Consider the following 26,772-nt stretch of genomic DNA (forward strand, 5'->3'; position numbering starts at 1 on the left):
GTCTCTAGGTGTGAGGAGCCCTGACCCTCTCCTCTGTGTCTCTAGGTGTGAGGAGCACTGACCCTCTCCTCTGTGTCTCTAGGTGTGAGGAGCCCTGACCCTCTCCTCTGTGTCTCTAGGTGTGAGGAGCCCTGACCCTCTCCTCTGTGTCTCTAGGTGTGAGACCTGACCCTCTCCTCTGTGTCTCTAGGTGTGAGGAGCCCTGACCCTCTCCTCTGTGTCTCTAGGTGTGAGGAGCACTGACCCTCTCCTCTGTGTCTCTAGGTGTGAGGAGCCCCTCTCCTCTCCTCTGTGTCTCTAGGTGTGAGGAGCCCTGACCCTCTCCTCTGTGTCTCTAGGTGTGAGGAGACCTGACCCTCTCCTCTGTGTCTCTAGGTGTGAGGAGACCTGACCCTTTCCTCTGTGTCTCTAGGTGTGAGGAGCCCTGACCCTCTCCTCTGTGTCTCTAGGTGTGAGGAGCCCTGACCCTCTCCTCTGTGTCTCTAGGTGTGAGGAGCACTGACCCTTTCCTCTGTCTCTCTAGGTGTGAGGAGCACTGACCCTCTCCTCTGTGTCTCTAGGTGTGAGGAGCCCTGACCCTCTCCTCTGTGTCTCTAGGTGTGAGGAGACCTGACCCTTTCCTCTGTGTCTCTAGGTGTGAGGAGCCCTGACCCTCTCCTCTGTGTCTCTAGGTGTGAGGAGCCCTGACCCTCTCCTCTGTGTCTCTAGGTGTGAGGAGCACTGACCCTTTCCTCTGTCTCTCTAGGTGTGAGGAGACCTGACCCTCTCCTCTGTGTCTCTAGGTGTGAGGAGACCTGACCCTTTCCTCTGTGTCTCTAGGTGTGAGGAGCCCTGACCCTCTCCTCTGTGTCTCTAGGTGTGAGGAGCACTGACCCTTTCCTCTGTCTCTCTAGGTGTGAGGAGCACTGACCCTCTCCTCTGTGTCTCTAGGTGTGAGGAGCATGCACAGTACAGATATCCAGTGGTCCGCCATCTTGAGTTGGGGCTATGCTGACAACATGCTGAGGCTGAAGAGCAAACAGAGTGAACCGCCCATCAACTTCATACAGTGCTCTCCACTACACCAGGTAAACTACTGTAGCTAGTCTTTAATATCACTTCATATGGTGCTCTCCACTACACCAGGTAAACTACTGTAGCTAGTCTTTAATATCACTTCATATGGTGCTCTCCACTACACCAGGTAAACTACTGTAGCTAGTCTATAATATCACTTCATATGGTGCTCTCCACTACACCAGGTAAACTACTGTAGCTAGTCTTTAATATCACTTCATATGGTGCTCTCCACTACACCAGGTAAACTACTGTAGCTAGTCTTTAATATCACTTCATATGGTGCTCTCCACTACACCAGGTAAACTACTGTAGCTAGTCTTTAATATCACTTCATATGGTGCTCTCCACTACACCAGGTAAACTACTGTAGCTAGTCTTTAATATCACTTCATATGGTGCTCTCCACTACACCAGGTAAACTACTGTAGCTAGTCTTTATCACTTCATATGGTGCTCTCCACTACACCAGGTAAACTACTGTAGCTAGTCTTTATCACTTCATATGGTGCTCTCCACTACACCAGGTAAACTACTGTAGCTAGTCTTTAATATCACTTCATATGGTGCTCTCCACTACACCAGGTAAACTACTGTAGCTAGTCTTTATCACTTCATATGGTGCTCTCCACTACACCAGGTAAACTACTGTAGCTAGTCTTTATCACTTCATATGGTGCTCTCCACTACACCAGGTAAACTACTGTAGCTAGTCTTTATCACTTCATATGGTGCTCTCCACTACACCAGGTAAACTACTGTAGCTAGTCTTTAATATCACTTCATATGGTGCTCTCCACTACACCAGGTAAACTACTGTAGCTAGTCTTTAATATCACTTCATATGGTGCTCTCCACTACACCAGGTAAACTACTGTAGCTAGTCTTTATCACTTCATATGGTGCTCTCCACTACACCAGGTAAACTACTGTAGCTAGTCTTTATCACTTCATATGGTGCTCTCCACTACACCAGGTAAACTACTGTAGCTAGTCTTTATCACTTCATATGGTGCTCTCCACTACACCAGGTAAACTACTGTAGCTAGTCTTTAATATCACTTCATATGGTGCTCTCCACTACACCAGGTAAACTACTGTAGCTAGTCTATAATATCACTTCATATGGTGCTCTCCACTTCACCAGGTAAACTACTGTAGCTAGTCTTTAATATCACTTCATATGGTGCTCTCCACTACACCAGGTAAACTACTGTAGCTAGTCTTTATCACTTCATATGGTGCTCTCCACTACACCAGGTAAACTACTGTAGCTAGTCTTTAATATCACTTCATATGGTGCTCTCCACTACACCAGGTAAACTACTGTAGCTAGTCTTTAATATCACTTCATATGGTGCTCTCCACTACACCAGGTAAACTACTGTAGCTAGTCTATAATATCACTTCATATGGTGCTCTCCACTACACCAGGTAAACTACTGTAGCTAGTCTTTATCACTTCATATGGTGCTCTCCACTACACCAGGTAAACTACTGTAGCTAGTCTTTATCACTTCATATGGTGCTCTCCACTACACCAGGTAAACTACTGTACCTAGTCTATAATATCACTTCATATGGTGCTCTCCACTACACCAGGTAAACTACTGTAGCTAGTCTTTATCACTTCATATGGTGCTCTCCACTACACCAGGTAAACTACTGTAGCTAGTCTTTATCACTTCATATGGTGCTCTCCACTACACCAGGTAAACTACTGTAGCTAGTCTTTATCACTTCATATGGTGCTCTCCACTACACCAGGTAAACTACTGTAGCTAGTCTTTATCACTTCATATGGTGCTCTCCACTACACCAGGTAAACTACTGTAGCTAGTCTTTATCACTTCATATGGTGCTCTCCACTACACCAGGTAAACTACTGTAGCTAGTCTTTAATATCACTTCATATGGTGCTCTCCACTACACCAGGTAAACTACTGTAGCTAGTCTATAATATCACTTCATATGGTGCTCTCCACTACACCAGGTAAACTACTGTAGCTAGTCTTTATCACTTCATATGGTGCTCTCCACTACACCAGGTAAACTACTGTAGCTAGTCTATAATATCACTTCATATGGTGCTCTCCACTTCACCAGGTAAACTACTGTAGCTAGTCTTTATCACTTCATATGGTGCTCTCCACTACACCAGGTAAACTACTGTAGCTAGTCTTTAATATCACTTCATATGGTGCTCTCCACTACACCAGGTAAACTACTGTAGCTAGTCTTTATCACTTCATATGGTGCTCTCCACTACACCAGGTAAACTACTGTAGCTAGTCTTTAATATCACTTCATATGGTGCTCTCCACTACACCAGGTAAACTACTGTAGCTAGTCTTTATCACTTCATATGGTGCTCTCCACTACACCAGGTAAACTACTGTAGCTAGTCTTTAATATCACTTCATATGGTGCTCTCCACTACACCAGGTAAACTACTGTAGCTAGTCTTTAATATCACTTCATATGGTGCTCTCCACTACACCAGGTAAACTACTGTAGCTAGTCTTTAATATCACTTCATATGGTGCTCTCCACTACACCAGGTAAACTACTGTAGCTAGTCTTTAATATCACTTCATATGGTGCTCTCCACTACACCAGGTAAACTACTGTAGCTAGTCTTTAATATCACTTCATATGGTGCTCTCCACTACACCAGGTAAACTACTGTAGCTAGTCTTTATCACTTCATATGGTGCTCTCCACTACACCAGGTAAACTACTGTAGCTAGTCTTTAATATCACTTCATATGGTGCTCTCCACTACACCAGGTAAACTACTGTAGCTAGTCTATAATATCACTTCATATGGTGCTCTCCACTACACCAGGTAAACTACTGTAGCTAGTCTTTATCACTTCATATGGTGCTCTCCACTACACCAGGTAAACTACTGTAGCTAGTCTTTAATATCACTTCATATGGTGCTCTCCACTACACCAGGTAAACTACTGTAGCTAGTCTTTAATATCACTTCATATGGTGCTCTCCACTACACCAGGTAAACTACTGTAGCTAGTCTATAATATCACTTCATATGGTGCTCTCCACTACACCAGGTAAACTACTGTAGCTAGTCTTTAATATCACTTCATATGGTGCTCTCCACTACACCAGGTAAACTACTGTAGCTAGTCTTTAATATCACTTCATATGGTGCTCTCCACTACACCAGGTAAACTACTGTAGCTAGTCTATAATATCACTTCATATGGTGCTCTCCACTACACCAGGTAAACTACTGTAGCTAGTCTTTAATATCACTTCATACGGTGCTCTCCACTACACCAGGTAAACTACTGTAGCTAGTCTTTAATATCACTTCATATGGTGCTCTCCACTACACCAGGTAAACTACTGTAGCTAGTCTTTATCACTTCATATGGTGCTCTCCACTACACCAGGTAAACTACTGTAGCTAGTCTTTATCACTTCATATGGTGCTCTCCACTACACCAGGTAAACTACTGTAGCTAGTCTTTAATATCACTTCATATGGTGCTCTCTACTACACCAGGTAAACTACTGTAGCTAGTCTTTAATATCACTTCATATGGTGCTCTCCACTACACCAGGTAAACTACTGTAGCTAGTCTTTAATATCACTTCATATGGTGCTCTCCACTACACCAGGTAAACTACTGTAGCTAGTCTATAATATCACTTCATATGGTGCTCTCTACTACACCAGGTAAACTACTGTAGCTAGTCTATAATATCACTTCATATGGTGCTCTCCACTACACCAGGTAAACTACTGTAGCTAGTCTTTAATATCACTTCATATGGTGCTCTCCACTACACCAGGTAAACTACTGTAGCTAGTCTATAATATCACTTCATATGGTGCTCTCTACTACACCAGGTAAACTACTGTACCTAGTCTATAATATCACTTCATACAGTGCTCTCCACTACACCAGGTAAACGTTAATCATTCTCTCTCTAGGTAACAGCGTGTGCCTGGGTGTCTGATGGATGTCAGCTGTTCACCGGCAGTAGATGCGGAGTCATCACGGCCTACATTAACCGCTTCAATACTACTACTGTGAGTAGTACATTAACACACGACATTACCAAAAGTATGTGGACACCTGCACGTCTACTACTGTGAGTAGTACATATACACACGACATTACCAAAAGTATGTGGACACCTGCACGTCTACTACTGTGAGTAGTACATATACACACGACATTACCAAAAGTATGTGGACACCTGCATGTCTACTACTGTAAGTAGTACATTAACACACACTACATTACCAAAAGTATGTGGACACCTGCATGTCTACTACTGTAAGTAGTACATTAACACACACTACATTACCAAAAGTATGTGGACACCTGCACGTCTACTACTGTGAGTAGTACATATACACACTACTTGACCAAAAGTATGTGGACACCTGCATGTCCAACATCTCATTCCAAAATCATGGGTATTAATATGGAGTTGGTTCCCCCCTTTGCTGCTATAACAGCCTCCACTCTTCTTGGAAGGCTTTCCACTAGATGTTGGAACATTGCTGCTATAACAGCCTCCACTCTTCTGGGAAGGCTTTCCACTAGATGTTGGAACATTGCTGCTATAACAGCCTCCACTCTTCTGGGAAGGCTTTCCACTAGATGTTGGAACATTGCTGCTATAACAGCCTCCACTCTTCTGGGAAGGCTTTCCACTAGATGTTGGAACATTGCTGCTATAACAGCCTCCACTCTTCTGGGAAGGCTTTCTACTAGATGTTGGAACATTGCTGCTGTAACAGCCTCCAATCTTCTGGGAAGGCTTTCCACTAGATGTTGGAACATTGCTGCTATAACAGCCTCCACTCTTCTGGGAAGGCTTTCCAATAGATGTTGGAACATTGCTGCTGTAACAGCCTCCACTCTTCTGAGAAGGCTTTCCACTAGATGTTGGAACATTGCTGCTATATCAGCCTCCACTCTTCTGGGAAGGCTTTCCACTAGATGTTGGAACATTGCTGCTATAACAGCCTCCACTCTTCTGGGAAGGCTTTCCACTAGATGTTGGAACATTGCTGCTATATCAGCCTCCACTCTTCTGGGAAGGCTTTCCACTAGATGTTGGTACATTGCTGCTATAACAGCCTCCACTCTTCTGGGAAGGCTTTCCACTAGATGTTGGTACATTGCTGCTATAACAGCCTCCACTCTTCTGGGAAGGCTTTCCACTAGATGTTGGAACATTGCTGCTGTAACAGCCTCCACTCTTCTGGGAAGGCTTTCTACTAGATGTTGGAACATTGCTGCTATAACAAGCCTCCACTCTTCTGGGAAGGCTTTCCACTAGATGTTGGAACATTGCTGCTGTAACAGCCTCCACTCTTCTGGGAAGGCTTTCTACTAGATGTTGGAACATTGCTGCTATAACAAGCCTCCACTCTTCTGGGAAGGCTTTCCACTAGATGTTGGAACATTGCTGCTATAACAAGCCTCCACTCTTCTGGGAAGGCTTTCCACTAGATGTTGGAACATTGCTGCTATAACAGCCTCCACTCTTCTGGGAGGACTTTCCACTAGATGTTGGGACATTGCTTTTATAACAGCCTCCACTCTTCTGGGAAGGCTTTCCACTAGATGTTGGAACATTGCTGCTATAACAGCCTCCACTCTTCTGGGAAGGCTTTCCACTAGATGTTGGAACATTGCTGCTATAACAGCCTCCACTCTTCTGGGAAGGCTTTCCACTAGATGTTGGAACATTGCTGCTATAACAGCCTCCGCTCTTCTGGGAAGGCTTTCCACTAGATGATGGAACATTGCTGCTATAACAGCCTCCGCTCTTCTGGGAAGGCTTTCCACTAGATGTTGGAACATTGCTGCTATAACAGCCTCCACTCTTCTGGGAAGGCTTTCCACTAGATGTTGGAACATTGCTGCTATAACAGCCTCCACTCTTCTGGGAAGGCTTTCCACTAGATGTTGGAACATTGCTGCTATAACAGCCTCCACTCTTCTGGGAAGGCTTTCCAATAGATGTTGGGACATTGCTGCTGTAACAGCCTCCACTCTTCTGGGAAGGCTTTCCACTAGATGTTGGAACATTGCTGTTATAACAGCCTCCACTCTTCTGGGAAGGCTTTCCACTAGATGTTGGAACATTGCTGCTATAACAGCCTCCACTCTTCTGGGAAGGCTTTCCACTAGATGTTGGAACATTGCTGCTATAACAGCCTCCACTCTTCTGGGAAGGCTTTCCAATAGATGTTGGGACATTGCTGCTATAACAGCCTCCACTCTTCTGGGAAGGCTTTCCACTAGATGTTGGAACATTGCTGCTATAACAGCCTCCACTCTTCTGGGAAGGCTTTCTACTAGATGTTGGAACATTGCTGCTATAACAGCCTCCACTCTTCTTGGAAGGCTTTCCACTAGATGTTGGAACATTGCTGCTATAACAGCCTCCACTCTTCTTGGAAGGCTTTCCACTAGATGTTGGGACACTGCTGTGGGGACTTGCTTCCACTCAGCCACAAGAGCATTAGTGAGGTGGGGAACTGATGTTGGGTGATTAGGCCCGGCTCACTGTTTGCGTTCCAATTCATCCCAAAGGTGTTTGATGGGGTTGAGGTCAGGGCTCTGTGCAGGCCAGTCAAGTTCTTCCACACCGATCTCGACAAACCATTTCTGTATGGCCCTCGCTATGTGCACAGGGGCGTTGTCATGTCCAACACAAAGTTGGAAGCACAGAATCGTCTAGAATGTCATTGTATGCTGTAGCGTTAAGATTTCCCTTCACTGGAACGAAGGTGCCCGAACCATGAAAAACAGCCCCAGACCATTATTCCTCCTCCGCCAAACTTTACAGTTGGCACTATGCATTGGGGAAGGTAATGTTCTCCTGGCATCCGCCAAACCCAGATTCATCCATCGGACTGCCAGATGGCGTTTCCACTGCTCCAGAGTCCAATGGCGGCGAGCTTTACACCACTCCAGCCGACACTTGGCATTGCGCATGGTGATCTTAGACTTGTGTGCGGCTGCTCTGCCGTGGAAAACCATTTCATGAAGCGCCAGACGAACAGTTATTGTGTTGATGTTGCTTCCAGAGGCAGTTAGGAGCTCGGTACTGAGTGTTACAACTGAGGAAAGATTATTTTTACGTACCATGTGCTTCAGTACTCCGCGTCCCGTTCTTTGAGCTTGTGTGGCCTACCATTTCACGGCTGAGCCGTTGTTGCTCCTAGACGTTTCCACTTCACAATAACAGCACTTACAGTTGACCGGGGCAGCTCTAGCAGGGCATACATTTAACTAACTGACTTGTTGGAAAAGTGGCATCCTATGACGGTGCCTCGTTGAAAGTCACTGAGCTCTTCACTAAGGCCATTCTACTGCCAATGTTTGTCTATGGAGATTGCATGGCTGTGTGCTCGATTTTTTTTTGTTTTTGTATTCTTTATGGATCTGTGTAATCTGAGGGAAATATGTGTCTCTAATATGGTCATACATTGGGCAGGAGGTTAGGAAGTGCATCTCAGTTTCCACCTCATTTTGTGGGCAGTGTGCACATAGCCTGTCTTCTCTTGAGAGCCAGGTCTGCCTTTCTCTCTCTCTCTCCCTTTTCTCTCTCTCTCTCTCTCTCTTTCCCTTTCTCTCTCTCTCTCTCTTTCCCTTTCTCTCTCTTTCTCTTTCCCTTTCTCCCTCTCTTTCCCTTTCTCTCTCTCTCTCTTTCTCTCTCCTTCTCTCTCTTTCTCTCTCTCTCTCCTTCTTTCTCTCCCTCTCGCTCTCTCTGTCTCTTTCCCTTTCTCTCTCTGTCTCTTTCCCTTTCTCTCTCGGTCTCTCTCTCTCTCTCTCTCTCTCTCTCTCTCTTTACCAGCACCACATTGAGTACAGTACCGTGGGTCTCCATGGCAACACCCTCAGTCACCCTCCAGCCATCCTCCTCTCTCCATCCTTCCATCCGTCCGCCTCCACATCAACACCCACTGACCTACCATTATCCCTCCCTCTAGACCCCCACAGTGCATACTCTGTCTCTCTCTCTCTCTCTGTCTCTGTCTATCTATGTCTCTGTCTCCTCTGTCTCTGTCTCCTCTGTCTCCTCTGTCTCTGTGTCTCTGTGTCTCTGTGTCTCTGTCTCTGTCTCTCTGTCTCTCTCTCTGTCTCTCTCTCTGTCTCTCTCTCTGTCTCTCTCTCTCTCTCTCTGTCTCTCTCTCTCTCTCTCTGTCTCTCTCTCTGTCTCCTGTCTCTCTCTCTGTCTCTCTCTCTGTCTCCTGTCTCTCTCTCTGTCTCTCTCTCTGTCTCCTGTCTCTCTCTCTGTCTCTCTCTCTCTCTCTCAATTCAATTCAATTGACTTTATTGACATGGCAAGTTCATTATTACTTACATTGTCAAAGTATACATATCGAAAAAATAATTTATATATATTTATATATAAATAAATGGTGGGACCAACAGTAATAATAATAGTAGTAGTGGACATGGGATTACCATTAACAACAACAACAATATTAATCAGAGCAATACATTAAAGCAACAGTAGTAGACCAGTGTCAATATGACTGAGAAGACACATGACCTGGTAGTAGACCAGTGTCAATATGACTTGAGAAGACACATGACCTGGTAGTAGACCAGTGTCAATATGACTTGAGAAGACACATGACCTGGTAGTAGACCAGTGTCAACATGACTGAGAAGACACATGACCTGGTAGTAGACCAGTGTCAACATGACTGAGAAGACACATGACCTGGTAGTAGACCAGTGTCAACATGACTGAGAAGACACATGACCTGGTAGTAGACCAGTGTCAACATGACTGAGAAGACACATGACCTGGTAGTAGACCAGTGTCAACATGACTGAGAAGACACATGACCTGGTAGTAGACCAGTCTCAACATGACTGAGAAGACACATGACCTGGTAGTAGACCAGTGTCAACATGACTGAGAAGACACATGACCTGGTAGTAGACCAGTGTCAACATGACTGACACATGACCTGGTAGTAGACCAGTATCAACATGACTGAGAAGACACATGACCTGGTAGTAGACCAGTCTCAACATGACTGAGAAGACACATGACCTGGTAGTAGACCAGTGTCAACATGACTGAGAAGACACATGACCTGGTAGTAGACCAGTGTCAACATGACTGAGAAGACACATGACCTGGTAGTAGACCAGTGTCAACATGACTGAGAAGACACATGACCTGGTAGTAGACCAGTGTCAACATGACTGAGAAGACACATGACCTGGTAGTAGACCAGTATCAACATGACTGAGAAGACACATGACCTGGTAGTAGACCAGTGTCAACATGACTGAGAAGACACATGACCTGGTAGTAGACCAGTGTCAACATGACTGAGAAGACACATGACCTGGTAGTAGACCAGTGTCAACATGACTGAGAAGACACATGACCTGGTAGTAGACCAGTGTCAACATGACTGAGAAGACACATGACCTGGTAGTAGACCAGTGTCAACATGACTGAGAAGACACATGACCTGGTAGTAGACCAGTGTCAACATGACTGAGAAGACACATGACCTGGTAGTAGACCAGTGTCAACATGACTGAGAAGACACATGACCAGGTAGTAGACCAGTATCAACATGACTGAGAAGACACATGACCTGGTAGTAGACCAGTGTCAACATGACTGAGAAGACACATGACCTGGTAGTAGACCAGTATCAACATGACTGAGAAGACACATGACCTGGTAGTAGACCAGTGTCAACATGACTGAGAAGACACATGACCTGGTAGTAGACCAGTGTCAACATGACTGAGAAGACACATGACCTGGTAGTAGACCAGTATCAACATGACTGAGAAGACACATGACCTGGTAGTAGACCAGTGTCAACATGACTGAGAAGACACATGACCTGGTAGTAGACCAGTGTCAACCTGACAGAGAAGACACATGACCTGGTAGTAGACCAGTGTCAACCTGACAGAGAAGACACATGACCTGGTAGTAGACCAGTGTCAACATGACTGAGAAGACACATGACCTGGTAGTAGACCAGTGTCAACATGACTGAGAAGACACATGACCTGGTAGTAGACCAGTGTCAACATGACTGAGAAGACACATGACCTGGTAGTAGACCAGTGTCAACATGACTGAGAAGACACATGACCTGGTAGTAGACCAGTGTCAACATGACTGAGAAGACACATGACCTGGTTGTAGACCAGTGTCAACATGACTTGAGAAGACATATGACCTGGTATGAAAGACAAAACAAAACAAAGCTAAATGGGAAATATTATCAACATTACTTTGTACTTTTCATTGGCTGTCCCTCAGGCTGTGGCAGGAGGACACATATTTGGCTGCCAAAACTGCACATTTTGGCTTTTCACCCAATAAATATTTGATATTTTCTTCATCTTTTATAGTTTAAATTCTTTGTATTGAATTATAATTTTGGGAAAGAAATATTCTCTTAGGTCTGAGTATTTGTCACAGTGTAGTAGGAAATGCAGCTCTGTCTCTACCTCTCCCCTGGAGCAGAGTGAGCACAGCCTGTCCTCTCTGGGCAGCCAGGTTTGTCTGTGACGACCGGTCTCTATAGCCAGACTGTACTCTCTGGGCAGCCAGGTTTGTCTGTGACGACCGGTCTCTATAGTCAGACTGTCCTCTCTGGGCAGCCAGGTTTGTCTGTGACGACCGGTCTCTATAGTCAGACTGTCCTCTCTGGGCAGCCAGGTTTGTCTGTGACGACCGGTCTCTATAGTCAGACTGTCCTCTCTGGGCAGCCAGGTTTGTCTGTGACGACCGGTCTCTATAGCCAGACTGTCCTCTCTGGGCAGCCAGGTTTGTCTGTGACGACCGGTCTCTATAGCCAGACTGTCCTCTCTGGGCAGCCAGGTTTGTCTGTGACGACCGGTCTCTATAGCCAGACTGTCCTCTCTGGGCAGCCAGGTTTGTCTGTGACGACCGGTCTCTATAGCCAGACTGTCCTCTCTGGGCAGCCAGGTTTGTCTGTGACGACCGGTCTCTATAGCCAGACTGTCCTCTCTGGGCAGCCAGGTTTGTCTGTGACGACCAGTCTCTATAGCCAGACTGTCCTCTCTGGACAGCCAGGTTTGTCTCTGACGACCGGTCTCTATAGCCAGACTGTCCTCTCTGGACAGCCAGGTTTGTCTGTGACGACCGGTCTCTATAGCCAGACTGTCCTCTCTGGGCAGCCAGTTTTGTCTGTGACGACCGGTCTCTATAGCCAGACTGTCCTCTCTGGGCAGCCAGGTTTGTCTGTGACGACCGGTCTCTATAGCCAGACTGTCCTCTCTGGGCAACCAGGTTTGTCTGTGACGACCGGTCTCTATAGCCAGACTGTCCTCTCTGGGCAGCCAGGTTTGTCTCTGACGACCGGTCTCTATAGCCAGACTGTCCTCTCTGGGCAGCCAGGTTTGTCTGTGACGACCGGTCTCTATAGCCAGACTGTCCTCTCTGGGCAGCCAGGTTTGTCTGTGACGACCGGTCTCTATAGCCAGACTGTCCTCTCTGGGCAGCCAGGTTTGTCTGTGACGACCGGTCTCTATAGCCAGACTGTCCTCTCTGGGCAGCCAGGTTTGTCTGTGACGACCGGTCTCTATAGCCAGACTGTCCTCTCTGGGCAGCCAGGTTTGTCTCTGACGACCGGTCTCTATAGCCAGACTGTCCTCTCTGAGTCTGTACCTAGTCAGTGTTTTCTATCAGTCACAATGGTCAGATAGTCTGACACCATGTACTGTCTGTTTAGAGACAAATAGCATTTGAAGTTTACTTACATTTTTTGTGGTGTCTTTCCAATAGGTGATATATTTTTATTTTTGTTCTGGGCTCTTTGTTATATTGCTGTGGAGGGTTGCAAAGTGATTTCTCCACATATCCCCATTTTGGAGAGCCAGTTCCTCATGATGAGGTTTGTTTAATTTATTCCAGTTTTCCCAGAAGTGGTTTGATGGATTCCTCAATTCCATCCAGCTGATTTTCTGTTCCTGTGTGTTTGTATTGCTTCAGTGTTAATCCATATTGAAGGTGTATGTTTGTGTTGTATGGTTCGCTGTGTCTTTGATTAGATATATTTCTCAATGACTTCCTTAGATTTCTGAATCATCATCAAACCATGTGTCATTCACTATGCTTTTAGGTTTGGTCTTGTGTTTCTTATGTCCCTGTGTATAACTCCCTCCTCTTCCTCCCTGTGTATAACTCCCTCCTCCTCCTCCTCTTCCTCCCTGTGTATAACTCCCTCCTCCTCCTCCTCTTCCTCCCTGTGTATAACTCCTTCCTCCTCCTCCTCCCGGTGTATAACTCCCTCCTCTTCCTCCCTGTGTATAACTCCCTCCTCCTCCTCCTCTTCCTCCTCCTCCCTGTGTATAACTCCTTCCTCCTCCTCCTCCCGGTGTATAACTCCCTCCTCTTCCTCTTCCTCCTCCCTGTGTATAACTCCCTCCTCTTCCTCCTCCCTGTATATAACTCCCTCCTCCTCCTCTTCCCTGTGTATAACTCCCTCCTCTTCCTCCTCCTGTTCCCTGTGTATAACACCCTCCTCTTCCTCCGACCTGTGTATAACTCCCTCCTCTTCTTCCTCCTGTTCCCTGTGTATAACTCCCTCCTCTTCTTCCTCTTCCTCCCTGTGTATAACTCCCTCCTCTTCCTCTGTGTATCTTTTCCTGCAGCCTACAGAGATGGAGGTAGAGTCCCAGGTCCACCTGTATGGCCACAGCTCCGAGGTGACCAGCCTCCATGTGTGTAAACCATACAGTATCCTTATCTCTGTGTCCAGGGACGGAACATGCATCCTCTGGGACCTCAACAGGTGGGTGTACGTGGTGGCCTGCTGACAATGACCCGGCTTTATTCATGGAAGACAGAAGACATAATCACCTCTTTGTCTTGTTAGGTTGTGTTATGTCCAGAGCCTGACGGGTCACAAGAGCCCGGTGACCGCAGTGTCAGCCAGTGAGACCACAGGGGACATCGCTACGGTCTGTGACTCAGGTGAGGACCTGTCTGTTACTGTATATAGTCTAGTCTAGTGGGAGGACCTGTCTGTTACTGTATATAGTCTAGTGGGAGGACCTGTCTGTTACTGTATATAGACTAGTCTAGTGGGAGGACCTGTCTGTTACTGTATATAGTCTAGTGGGAGGACCTGGCTGTTACTGTATATAGTCTAGTCTAGTGGGAGGACCTGTCTGTTACTGTATATAGACTAGTCTAGTGGGAGGACCTGGCTGTTACTGTATATAGTCTAGTCTAGTGGGAGGACCTATCTGTTACTGTATATAGTCTAGTGGGAGGACCTGTCTGTTACTGTATATAGTCTAGTCTAGTGGGAGGACCTGTCTGTTACTGTATATAGTCTAGTCTAGTGGGAGGAACTGGCTGTTACTGTATATAGTCTAGTCTAGTGGGAGGACCTGTCTGTTACTGTATATAGTCTAGTCTAGTGGGAGGACCTGTCTGTTACTGTATATAGACTAGTCTAGTGGGAGGACCTGTCTGTTACTGTATATAGTCTAGTGGGAGGACCTGGTTGTTACTGTATATAGACTAGTCTAGTGGGAGGACCTATCTGTTACTGTATATAGTCTAGTGGGAGGACCTGTCTGTTACTGTATATAGTCTAGTCTAGTGGGAGGACCTGTCTGTTACTGTATATAGTCTAGTCTAGTGGGAGGACCTGTCTGTTACTGTATATAGTCTAGTGGGAGGACCTGTCTGTTACTGTATATAGTCTAGTCTAGTGGGAGGACCTGGCTGTTACTGTATATAGTCTAGTCTAGTGGGAGGACCTGTCTGTTACTGTATATAGTCTAGTCTAGTGGGAGGACCTATCTGTTACTGTATATAGTCTAGTGGGAGGACCTGTCTGTTACTGTATATAGTCTAGTCTAGTGGGAGGACCTGTCTGTTACTGTATATAGTCTAGTGGGAGGACCTGGTTGTTACTGTATATAGTCTAGTGGGAGGACCTGTCTGTTACTGTATATAGTCTAGTCTAGTGGGAGGACCTATCTGTTACTGTATATAGTCTAGTCTAGTGGGAGGACCTGTCTGTTACTGTATATAGTCTAGTGGGAGGACCTGTCTGTTACTGTATATAGTCTAGTGGGAGGACCTGTCTGTTACTGTATATAGTCTAGTCTAGTGGGAGGACCTGTCTGTTACTGTATATAGACTAGTCTAGTGGGAGGACCTGTCTGTTACTGTATATAGTCTAGTCTAGTGGGAGGACCTGGTTGTTACTGTATATAGTCTAGTGGGAGGACCTGTCTGTTACTGTATATAGTCTAGTGGGAGGACCTGTCTGTTACTGTATATAGTCTAGTCTAGTGGGAGGACCTGTCTGTTACTGTATATAGACTAGTCTAGTGGGAGGACCTGTCTGTTACTGTATATAGACTAGTCTAGTGGGAGGACCTATCTGTTACTGTATATAGACTAGTCTAGTGGGAGGACCTGTCTGTTACTGTATATAGACTAGTCTAGTGGGAGGACCTGTCTGTTACTGTATATAGACTAGTCTAGTGGGAGGACCTGTCTGTTACTGTATATAGTCTAGTGGGAGGACCTGGCTGTTACTGTATATAGTCTAGTCTAGTGGGAGGACCTGTCTGTTACTGTATATAGACTAGTCTAGTGGGAGGACCTGTCTGTTACTGTATATAGTCTAGTCTAGTGGGAGGACCTGGTTGTTACTGTATATAGTCTAGTGGGAGGACCTGTCTGTTACTGTATATAGTCTAGTGGGAGGACCTGTCTGTTACTGTATATAGTCTAGTCTAGTGGGAGGACCTGTCTGTTACTGTATATAGACTAGTCTAGTGGGAGGACCTGTCTGTTACTGTATATAGTCTAGTCTAGTGGGAGGACCTGTCTGTTACTGTATATAGTCTAGTCTAGTGGGAGGACCTGGCTGTTACTGTATATAGTCTAGTCTAGTGGGAGGACCTGTCTGTTACTGTATATAGTCTAGTGGGAGGACCTGGTTGTTACTGTATATAGACTAGTCTAGTGGGAGGACCTATCTGTTACTGTATATAGTCTAGTGGGAGGACCTGTCTGTTACTGTATATAGTCTAGTCTAGTGGGAGGACCTGTCTGTTACTGTATATAGTCTAGTCTAGTGGGAGGACCTGTCTGTTACTGTATATAGTCTAGTCTAGTGGGAGGACCTGGCTGTTACTGTATATAGTCTAGTCTAGTGGGAGGACCTGTCTGTTACTGTATATAGTCTAGTCTAGTGGGAGGACCTATCTGTTACTGTATATAGTCTAGTGGGAGGACCTGTCTGTTACTGTATATAGTCTAGTCTAGTGGGAGGACCTGTCTGTTACTGTATATAGTCTAGTGGGAGGACCTGGTTGTTACTGTATATAGTCTAGTGGGAGGACCTGTCTGTTACTGTATATAGTCTAGTCTAGTGGGAGGACCTATCTGTTACTGTATATAGACTAGTCTAGTGGGAGGACCTGTCTGTTACTGTATATAGACTAGTCTAGTGGGAGGACCTGTCTGTTACTGTATATAGTCTAGTCTAGTGGGAGGACCTGTCTGTTACTGTATATAGTCTAGTGGGAGGACCTGTCTGTTACTGTATATAGTCTAGTGGGAGGACCTGTCTGTTACTGTATATAGTCTAGTCTAGTGGGAGGACCTGTCTGTTACTGTATATAGACTAGTCTAGTGGGAGGACCTGTCTGTTACTGTATATAGTCTAGTGGGAGGACCTGTCTGTTACTGTATATAGACTAGTCTAGTGGGAGGACCTGTCTGTTACTGTATATAGACTAGTCTAGTGGGAGGACCTGTCTGTTACTGTATATAGACTAGTCTAGTGGGAGGACCTGTCTGTTACTGTATATAGTCTAGTCTAGTGGGAGGACCTGGCTGTTACTGTATATAGTCTAGTCTAGTGGGAGGACCTGTCTGTTACTGTATATAGACTAGTCTAGTGGGAGGACCTGTCTGTTACTGTATATAGTATAGTCTAGTGGGAGGACCTGTCTGTTACTGTATATAGACTAGTCTAGTGGGAGGACCTGTCTGTTACTGTATATAGTCTAGTCTAGTGGGAGGACCTATCTGTTACTGTATATAGTCTAGTGGGAGGACCTGTCTGTTACTGTATATAGTCTAGTCTAGTGGGAGGACCTATCTGTTACTGTATATAGTCTAGTGGGAGGACCTGTCTGTTACTGTATATAGTCTAGTCTAGTGGGAGGACCTGTCTGTTACTGTATATAGTCTAGTCTAGTGGGAGGACCTGTCTGTTACTGTATATAGACTAGTCTAGTGGGAGGACCTGTCTGTTACTGTATATAGACTAGTCTAGTGGGAGGACCTGTCTGTTACTGTATATAGACTAGTCTAGTGGGAGGACTTGTCTGTTACTGTATATAGTCTAGTGGGAGGACCTGGTTGTTACTGTATATAGACTAGTCTAGTGGGAGGACCTGGTTGTTACTGTATATAGTCTAGTGGGAGGACCTGTCTGTTACTGTATATAGACTAGTCTAGTGGGAGGACCTGTCTGTTACTGTATATAGTCTAGTCTAGTGGGAGGACCTGTCTGTTACTGTATATTGTCTAGTCTAGTGGGAGGACCTGTCTGTTACTGTATATTGTCTAGTCTAGTGGGAGGACCTGGTTGTTACTGTATATAGACTAGTCTAGTGGGAGGACCTGTCTGTTACTGTATATTGTCTAGTGGGAGGACCTGTCTGTTACTGTATATAGTCTAGTCTAGTGGGAGGACCTGGCTGTTACTGTATATAGTCTAGTCTATTGGGAGGACCTGTCTGTTACTGTATATAGTCTAGTGGGAGGACCTGTCTGTTACTGTATATAGACTAGTCTAGTGGGAGGACCTGTCTGTTACTGTATATAGTCTAGTGGGAGGACCTGGCTGTTACTGTATATAGTCTAGTGGGAGGACCTGGCTGTTACTGTATATAGAATAGTGGGAGGACCTGTCTGTTACTGTATATAGTCTAGTCTAGTGGGAGGACCTGTCTGTTACTGTATATTGTCTAGTCTAGTGGGAGGACCTGTCTGTTACTGTATATAGTCTAGTCTAGTGTGAGGACCTGTCTGTTACTGTATATAGTCTATTGGGAGGACCTGGTTGTTACTGTATATAGACTAGTCTAGTGGGAGGACCTGTCTGTTACTGTATATAGTCTAGTCTAGTGTGAGGACCTGTCTGTTACTGTATATAGTCTAGTCTAGTGGGAGGACCTGTCTGTTACTGTATATAGTCTAGTCTAGTGGGAGGACCTGTCTGTTACTGTATATAGTCTAGTCTAGTGGGAGGACCTGGCTGTTACTGTATATAGTCTAGTGGGAGGACCTGGTTGTTACTGTAAATAGTCTAGTCTAGTGTGAGGACCTGTCTGTTACTGTATATAGTCTAGTCTAGTGGGAGGACCTGGCTGTTACTGTATATAGTCTAGTGGGAGGACCTGTCTGTTACTGTATATAGTCTAGTCTAGTGGGAGGACCTGGCTGTTACTGTATATAGTCTAGTGGGAGGACCTGTCTGTTACTGTATATAGTCTAGTCTAGTGGGAGGACCTGGCTGTTACTGTATATAGTCTAGTCTATTGGGAGGACCTGGTTGTTACTGTAAATAGTCTAGTGGGAGGACCTGGCTGTTACTGTATATAGACTAGTCTAGTGGGAGGACCTGTCTGTTACTGCATATAGACTAGTCTAGTGGGAGGACCTGTCTGTTACTGTATATAGTCTAGTCTAGTGGGAGGACCTATCTGTTACTGTATATAGACTAGTCTAGTGGGAGGACCTGTCTGTTACTGTATATATTCTAGTGGGAGGACCTGTCTGTTACTGTATATAGACTAGTCTAGTGGGAGGACCTGTCTGTTACTGTATATAGTCTAGTCTAGTGGGAGGACCTGTCTGTTACTGCATATAGACTAGTCTAGTGGGAGGACCTGTCTGTTACTGTATATAGTCTAGTCTAGTGGGAGGACCTGTCTGTTACTGTATATAGTCTAGTCTAGTGGGAGGACCTGTCTGTTACTGTATATAGACTAGTGGGAGGACCTGTCTGTTACTGTATATAGTCTAGTCTAGTGGGAGGACCTGGCTGTTACTGTATATAGTCTAGTCTAGTGGGAGGACCTGGTTGTTACTGTATATAGTCTAGTCTAGTGGGAGGACCTGTCTGTTACTGTATATAGTCTAGTGCGTTTTTGTCTGTCTGACTGCCTGTGTGTCTGGCTGACTGCCTGCGTGTCTGGCTGACTGCCTGCGTGTCTGGCTGACTGCCTGCGTGTCTGGCTGACTGCCTGCGTGTCTGGCTGACTGCCTGCGTGTCTGGCTGACTGCCTGCGTGTGTCTGGGTGACTGCCTGCGTGTCTGGCTGACTGCCTGCGTGTGTCTGGGTGACTGCCTGCGTGTCTGGCTGACTGCCTGCGTGTGTCTGGGTGACTGCCTGCGTGTGTCTGGCTGACTGCCTGCATGTGTCTGGCTGACTGCCCGCGTGTCTGGCTGACTGCCTGCGTCTCTGGCTGACTGCCTGCGTCTCTGGCTGACTGCCTGCGTGTCTGGCTGACTGCCTGCGTGTCTGGCTGACTGCCTGCGTGTCTGGCTGACTGCCTGCGTGTCTGGCTGACTGTCTGCGTGTCTGGCTGACTGCCTGCGTGTCTGGTTGACTGCATGCGTGTCTGGCTGACTGCCTGTGTGTCTGGGTGACTGCCTGCGTGTCTGGCTGACTGTCTGCGTGTCTGGCTGACTGCCTGCGTGTCTGGCTGACTGTCTGCGTGTGTCTGGGTGACTGCCTGCGTGTCTGGCTGACTGCCTGCGTGTCTGGCTGACTGCCTGCGTGTCTGGCTGACTGCCTGCGTGTGTCTGGGTGACTGCCTGCGTGTCTGGCTGACTGTCTGCGTGTCTGGCTGACTGCCTGCGTGTCTGGCTGACTGCCCGCGTGTGTCTGGCTGACTGCCAGCGTTTGTCTGGCTGACTGCCCGCGTGTGTCTGGCTGACTGCCCGCGTGTGTCTGGGTGACTGCCCGCGTGTCTGGCTGACTGCCTGCGTGTGCCTGGGTGACTGCCTGCGTGTGTCTGGCTGACTGCCCGCGTGTGTCTGGCTGACTGCCCGCGTGTGTCTGGCTGACTGCCCGCGTGTGTCTGGCTGACTGCCCGCGTGTGTCTGGCTGACTGCCCGCGTGTGTCTGGCTGACTGCCCGCGTGTGTCTGGCTGACTGCCCGCGTGTGTCTGGCTGACTGCCCGCGTGTGTCTGGCTGACTGCCCGCGTGTGTCTGGCTGACTGCCCGCGTGTGTCTGGCTGACTGCCCGCGTGTGTCTGGCTGACTGCCTGCGTGTCTGGCTGACTGCCTGCGTGTATCCCTCATCCTCTAACCCATGATGTCATTGTGTACATCCAGTGGGCGGGGGCAGTGACCTACGGTTGTGGACTGTGAACGGCGATCTGATTGGCCACGTCCACTGTCGCGAGATCATCTGCTCTGTGGCGTTCTCCAATCAGCCGGAGGGAGTGTCTGTCAACGTCATCACAGGGGGACTGGAGAACGGAGTGGTCAGGTGAGCAGCTTCCTGTCTGTCTCTCTGTGCACGAGTCTTGTTTCCTTGTGACTCTTTTTATGCTGCTGTAAACAAATTGTCCAGAATTACCCAGGTTTCCCTCCAAACTTTTAACGTGAGTAAAGTACATGTTGGATAGAGAATGTCACTACAGACCTGATGAAAACCTCAAATTTGTCGATAAACTTTCCAAATGTCGAAAAAACTAAATACATTAGACACGGTGGGATACTTTTTTGTGACTGTAAAATTAATTATGTGACAAATTGTTGCGGAAACGCCTTTCTGAACAAATATTGATGTAATAAACTTTGATTGACGTGATGATTTTTGTGTTGATGCTCCTTTCGATAAATATGGACTTGGCTGCCGTTTGACAGATAAAAGTCTCTTTCTCCATAATCTCCTCCTCGTGTGCGGAGCCTTCAGACAGTGTTCACACCCCTCGACTTGTCCACATTTTGTTGTTACAAAATGTAAATTATGTTACGTTTTTTACAAATAATTTCAAGTTAAAAGCTGAAATGTCTTGAGTCAATAAGTATTCGACCTCTTCGTTATGGCAAGGCTAAATAAGTTCAGGAGTCAAAATGTGCTGAACAAGTCACATAAGTGTCATGGACTCACTCTGTGTGCAATAATAGTGTTTAAAATTATTTTTGAATGACTAACTCATCTCTGTACCCCACACATCATCTCTGTACCCCACACATCATCTCTGTACCCTACACATCATCTCTGTACCCTACACATCATCTCTGTACCCTACACATCATCTCTGTACCCTACACATCATCTCTGTACCCTACACATCATCTCTGTACCCTACACGTCATCTCTGTACCCCACACATCATCTCTGTACCCTACACATCATCTCTGTACCCCACACATCATCTCTGTACCCTACACATCATCTCTGTACCCTACACGTCATCTCTGTACCCTACACATCATCTCTGTACCCCACACATCATCTCTGTACCCCACACATCATCTCTGTACCCCACACATCATCTCTGTACCCCACACATCATCTCTGTACCCCACACATCATCTCTGTACCCCACACATCATCTCTGTACCCCACACATCATCTCTGTACCCCACACATCATCTCTGTACCCTACACATCATCTCTGTACCCCACACATCATCTCTGTACCCTACACATCATCTCTGTACCCTACACATCATCTCTGTACCCCACACATCATCTCTGTACCCCACACATCATCTCTGTACCCCACACATCATCTCTGTACCCTACACATCATCTCTGTACCCCACACATCATCTCTGTACCCCACACATCATCTCTGTACCCTACACATCATCTCTGTACCCCACACATCATCTCTGTACCCCACACATCATCTCTGTACCCCACACATCATCTCTGTACCCCACACATCATCTCTGTACCCCACACATCATCTCTGTACCCCACACATCATCTCTGTACCCCACACATCATCTCTGTACCCCACACATCATCTCTGTACCCCACACATCATCTCTGTACCCCACACATCATCTCTGTACCCCACACATCATCTCTGTACCCCACACATCATCTCTGTACCCCACACATCATCTCTGTACCCCACACGTCATCTCTGTACCCCACACGTCATCTCTGTACCCCACACATCATCTCTGTACCCCACACATCATCTCTGTACCCCACACATCATCTCTGTACCCTACACATCATCTCTGTACCCCACACATACAATTATCTGTAAGAGCTCAGTCAAGCAGCGAATTTCAAACACAGATTCAACTCCGAAGACCCAGAGGTTTTCCAACACTTCACAACGAAGGGCACCTATTGGTAGATGGGTAAACTTATAAAATCAGACATTGAATATCCTTTTGAGCACGGTGAAGTTATTAATTACACTTTGGATGGTGCATCAATACACCCAGTCACTACAAAGATACAGGCTTCCTTCCTAACTAAGCTGCCGGAGAGGAAGGAAACCGCTCAGGGATTTCACCATGAGACCAATGGTGACTTTAAAATAGTTAGTGTTTAATGGCTGTGATAAGAGAAACCTGAGGATGGATCAACAACATTGTAGTTACTACAGAATACTAATCTAAATAACAGAGTGAAAAGAAGGAAGCCTGTACAGAATACAAATATTCCAAAACATGCATCCTGTTTGCAACAAGGCACTAAAGTAATACGACAGAAAATGTGACAAAGAAAGTAACTTATGTCCGGAATACAAACTATTATGTTTGAGGTAAATCCAATACAACACATTACTGAGTACCACTCTCCATATTTTCAAGCATAGTGGTGTCTGCATCATGTTATGGGTATGCTTGTCATCATTAAGGACTGGGGAGTAAGACTCACAGCTCTTAGAGCCTTACCCAGAAAGACTCACAGCTCTTAGAGCCTTACCCAGAAAGACTCACAGCTCTTAGAGCCTTACCCAGAAAGACTCACAGCTCTTAGAGCCTTACCCGGAAAGACTCACAGCTCTTAGAGCCTTACCCGGAAAGACTCACAGCTCTTAGAGCCTTACCCAGAAAGACTCACAGCTCTTGGAGACTTACCCAGAAACACTCACAGCTCTTAGAGCCTTACCCAGAAAGACTCACAGCTCTTAGAGCCTTACCCAGAAAGACTCACAGCTCTTAGAGACTTACCCAGAAAGACTCACAGCTGTAATCGCTGCCAAATGTGCTTCTACAAAGTTTTGACTCAGGGGGTTGAATACTTATGTAAATTAGATATTTCTGTATTTCATTTTCAAAACATTTACCAAAATGTCTAAAAACATGTTTTCACTTCGTCATTATGGGGTTTTGTGTGTAGATTGCTGAGAAGAAAAAAAATATTACATATATTTTTGAATTCAGGCTGTAACACAACAACATTTGGAATAAGTCTAGGGGTGTGAATACTTCCTGAAGGAACTGTATGTAGCCTACCCACACCATCTCTGTTGGCTAGAGAGAACGTACCAATACTTCCTGAAGGAACTGTATGTAGCCTACCCACACTATCTCTGTTGGCTAGAGAGAACGTACCAATACTTCCTGAAGGAACTGTATGTAGCCTACCCACACTATCTCTGTTGGCTAGAGAGAACGTACCAAGACCAGAGTGGGCACATTCATTATATAAGAAAAACATTTGAGATGGAAACCCATTTTAAGTTGTATTTTTTATTCTGTACAAGATATCTTTCTGTTCACGTTCTTTTATCTGCAACAAATCAATCTGATGGAAAAACATCTCTCCTGGGAAAATGCACATATTGTTTATATGCAAATGTTTTAATATGCGCGTGGAAAAACTGTCTCTCAATTGGATGGAAACCTGGGTAGTGACATAAAGACGTTCTGAATCTGAATGTGGCTTCCTGAATAAATGTCAAATAACAAAGGTCTTCCTTTTTCCTCTCGTCACAACCATTCAGGCTGTGGAGCACCTGGGACCTGAAGCCAGTGAGAGAGATCACCTTCCCCAAGTCGAACAAGCCTATCATCAGTCTGACGTATTCCTGTGACGGCCACCACCTCTACACCGCTAACAGTGAGGGGACGGTCATGGCCTGGTGTAGGAGAGACCAGCAGAGGATGAAACTCCCCATGTTCTACAGCTTCCTCTCTAGCTACGCTGCCAGCTGACAGACTAGGGCCTTGGACGACTACACTACCCACAATCCTCCTGAGAGACATGATTACAATACCCATAGTCCTTTTCTGACGCATGGCCCCAGACTACCCTGAGTGACCGCATGAGGGACAGAACTACAATACCCACAGTCCTCTGCTCTTATGGCAGCCCCCAGACCTCCTGGCATGTTGAGAGTCAGAACTACAATACCCATAGTTCTCTTCTCTTCTGACGCATTGCTCCAGACTACCCTGGGACAAAACTACAATAACCACAGTTCTCCAGGCGGACGGAACAGCCTGAACCTCTCCATGAGCAGTCAGTCCCTCCCCCCGTCGGGAGACGGACATGTCAACATGCTGCAGACGACCAATCAAAGCCCTCAGCTCAGACCCTAAGACCCTACAGCCATTCCCGTGCGAGCAGACTAGTGGCTGTTAACATGAAGCTAAGATATGATATTAAAGAGATCTAGATATACATTGTATTTGCTTTTGGAATGTTTTGGTTTTGTTGTCGTAGTAATAGTGTTCCTTCCTTCTGAAATGTGTTGCTGATGACTTGATTGGTTGTTTGGACTGTCCTGGTGAGCTGCTACGTAACATCTGACCAATCCCAAGTCAGACCAGAGGGCTGAAGGCCCCGCCTCTGCTAGTGTCTGACCAATCCAAAGCCAGAGCAGAGGGTTGAAGACCCGTCCCCGTCTCTCCTCTACGGCCAACGCATGTGTCTCTCTCTCTGCATGAGTCACCTGACTGATGGCTCTTGTTCCTGAGAGACCAGGAAAAGCTTCAGTTACAGGGGCACACTGCATATCTGTCACCTGCCTGGAGATGACCCTGCATATCTGTCACCTGCCTGGAGATGACCCTGCATGGCCCTGTGGGGTCTGAGATACCCTTCCTGTCCACTCTGAACTCTAGACTACGTAGATCAGCTAGGGGGATCTGGGATGACGTGGCTTGTGTCGCCTGTAATGTCCTGCCCTGTGCCCTAAGAAAGGCCTCTTCTTGCATGCTGGAATTAAGGAGACGGAGGGGGATGCATGGATGGGTGTGGATGGATGTGGATGGATGTGTGTGCGTGTGTGTGCGTGTGTGTGCGTGTGTGTGCGTGTGTGTGTGTGTGTGTGTGTGTGTGTGTGTGTGTGTGTGTGTGTGTGTGTGAGAGCTTGAAAGCACTAACTCCATTGTGTTCCTGCCTTGTATCAACCCTGTTTCCTGCTTTGTATCAACCCTGTTTCCTGCCTTGTATCAACCCTGTTTCCTGCTTTGTATCAACCCTATTTCCTGCTCTGTATCAACCCTATTTCCTGCTTTGTATCAACCCTGTTTCCTGCCTTGTATCAACCCTGTTTCCTGCTTTGTATCAACCCTGTTTCCTGCCTTGTATCAACCCTGTTTCCTGCCTAGTATCAACCCTGTTTCCTGCTTTGTATCAACCCTGTTTCCTGCCTTGTATCAACCCTGTTTCCTGCCTTGTATCAACCCTGTTTCCTGCCTTGTATCAACCCTGTTTCCTGCCTTGTATCAACCCTGTTTCCTGCCTTGTATCAACCCTGTTTCCTGCCTTGTATCAACCCTGTTTCCTGCCTTGTATCAACCCTGTTTCCTGCCTTGTATCAACCCTGTTTCCTGCCTTGTATCAACCCTGTTTCCTGCCTTGTATCAACCCTGTTTCATGCCTTGTATCAACCCTGTTTCCTGCCTTGTATCAACCCTGTTTCCTGCCTTGTATCAACCCTGTTTCCTGCCTTGTATCAACCCTGTTTCCTGCCTTGTATCAACCCTGTTTCCTGCTTTGTATCAACCCTGTTTCCTGCTTTGTATCAACCCTGTTTCCTGCCTTGTATCAACCCTGTTTCCTGCCTTGTATCAACCCTGTTTCCTGCCTTGTATCAACCCTGTTTCCTGCCTTGTATCAACCCTGTTTCCTGCCTTGTATCAACCCTGTTTCCTGCTTTGTATCAACCCTGTTTCCTGCCTTGTATCAACCCTGTTTCCTGCCTTGTATCAACCCTGTTTCCTGCTTTGTATCAACCCTGTTTCCTGCTTTGTATCAACCCTGTTTCCTGCTTTGTATCAACCCTGTTTCTTGTGTCATTTTGTTTTCACTTTGTTTTTTGCATTGGCTTCCTTAGAGTGCTGTTGTCGTTATTTCTTATCAATGAAAGCTGATAATGATCTGCTGTCGAGTTTTGTCCTTGTGTTTACTGGTCTGAAATTGCTGCCTCCAATGCACTGCATCAGCCATCAACTGATTCATACAGCCATCGACTGATTCATACAGCCATCGACTGATTCATACAGCCATCGACTGATTCTTACAGCCATCAACTGATTCATACAGCCATCGACTGATTCTTACAGCCATCGACTGATTCTTACAGCCATCGACTGATTCATACAGCCATCAACTGATTCTTACAGCCATCAACTGATTCATACAGCCATCAACTGATTCATACAGCCATCAACTGATTCATACAGCCATCGACTG

The 26,772-nt window shown here is 46.3% G+C and overlaps 1 protein-coding gene across 1 annotated transcript in view; it reads left to right on the top strand.

Annotated features, from left to right (window-relative positions):
* lyst (lysosomal trafficking regulator) overlaps window positions 1–26,458 on the top strand; it is a 264,577-nt gene extending 238,119 nt beyond the window's left edge. The window contains exons 52-57 of the mRNA XM_055935436.1: window positions 931–1,067; window positions 5,024–5,122; window positions 13,737–13,876; window positions 13,961–14,058; window positions 20,475–20,631; window positions 24,074–26,458. Coding sequence (XP_055791411.1) covers window positions 931–1,067; window positions 5,024–5,122; window positions 13,737–13,876; window positions 13,961–14,058; window positions 20,475–20,631; window positions 24,074–24,284 — 842 coding nt within the window. The 3' untranslated portion in view covers window positions 24,285–26,458. The remainder of the gene's footprint in view (window positions 1–930; window positions 1,068–5,023; window positions 5,123–13,736; window positions 13,877–13,960; window positions 14,059–20,474; window positions 20,632–24,073) is intronic.
* Window positions 26,459–26,772: the final 314 nt, after the last annotated feature.

The sequence above is a fragment of the Salvelinus fontinalis genome, chromosome 1 (assembly GCF_029448725.1).
Source record: "Salvelinus fontinalis isolate EN_2023a chromosome 1, ASM2944872v1, whole genome shotgun sequence".
NCBI lineage: Eukaryota > Metazoa > Chordata > Actinopteri > Salmoniformes > Salmonidae > Salvelinus > Salvelinus fontinalis.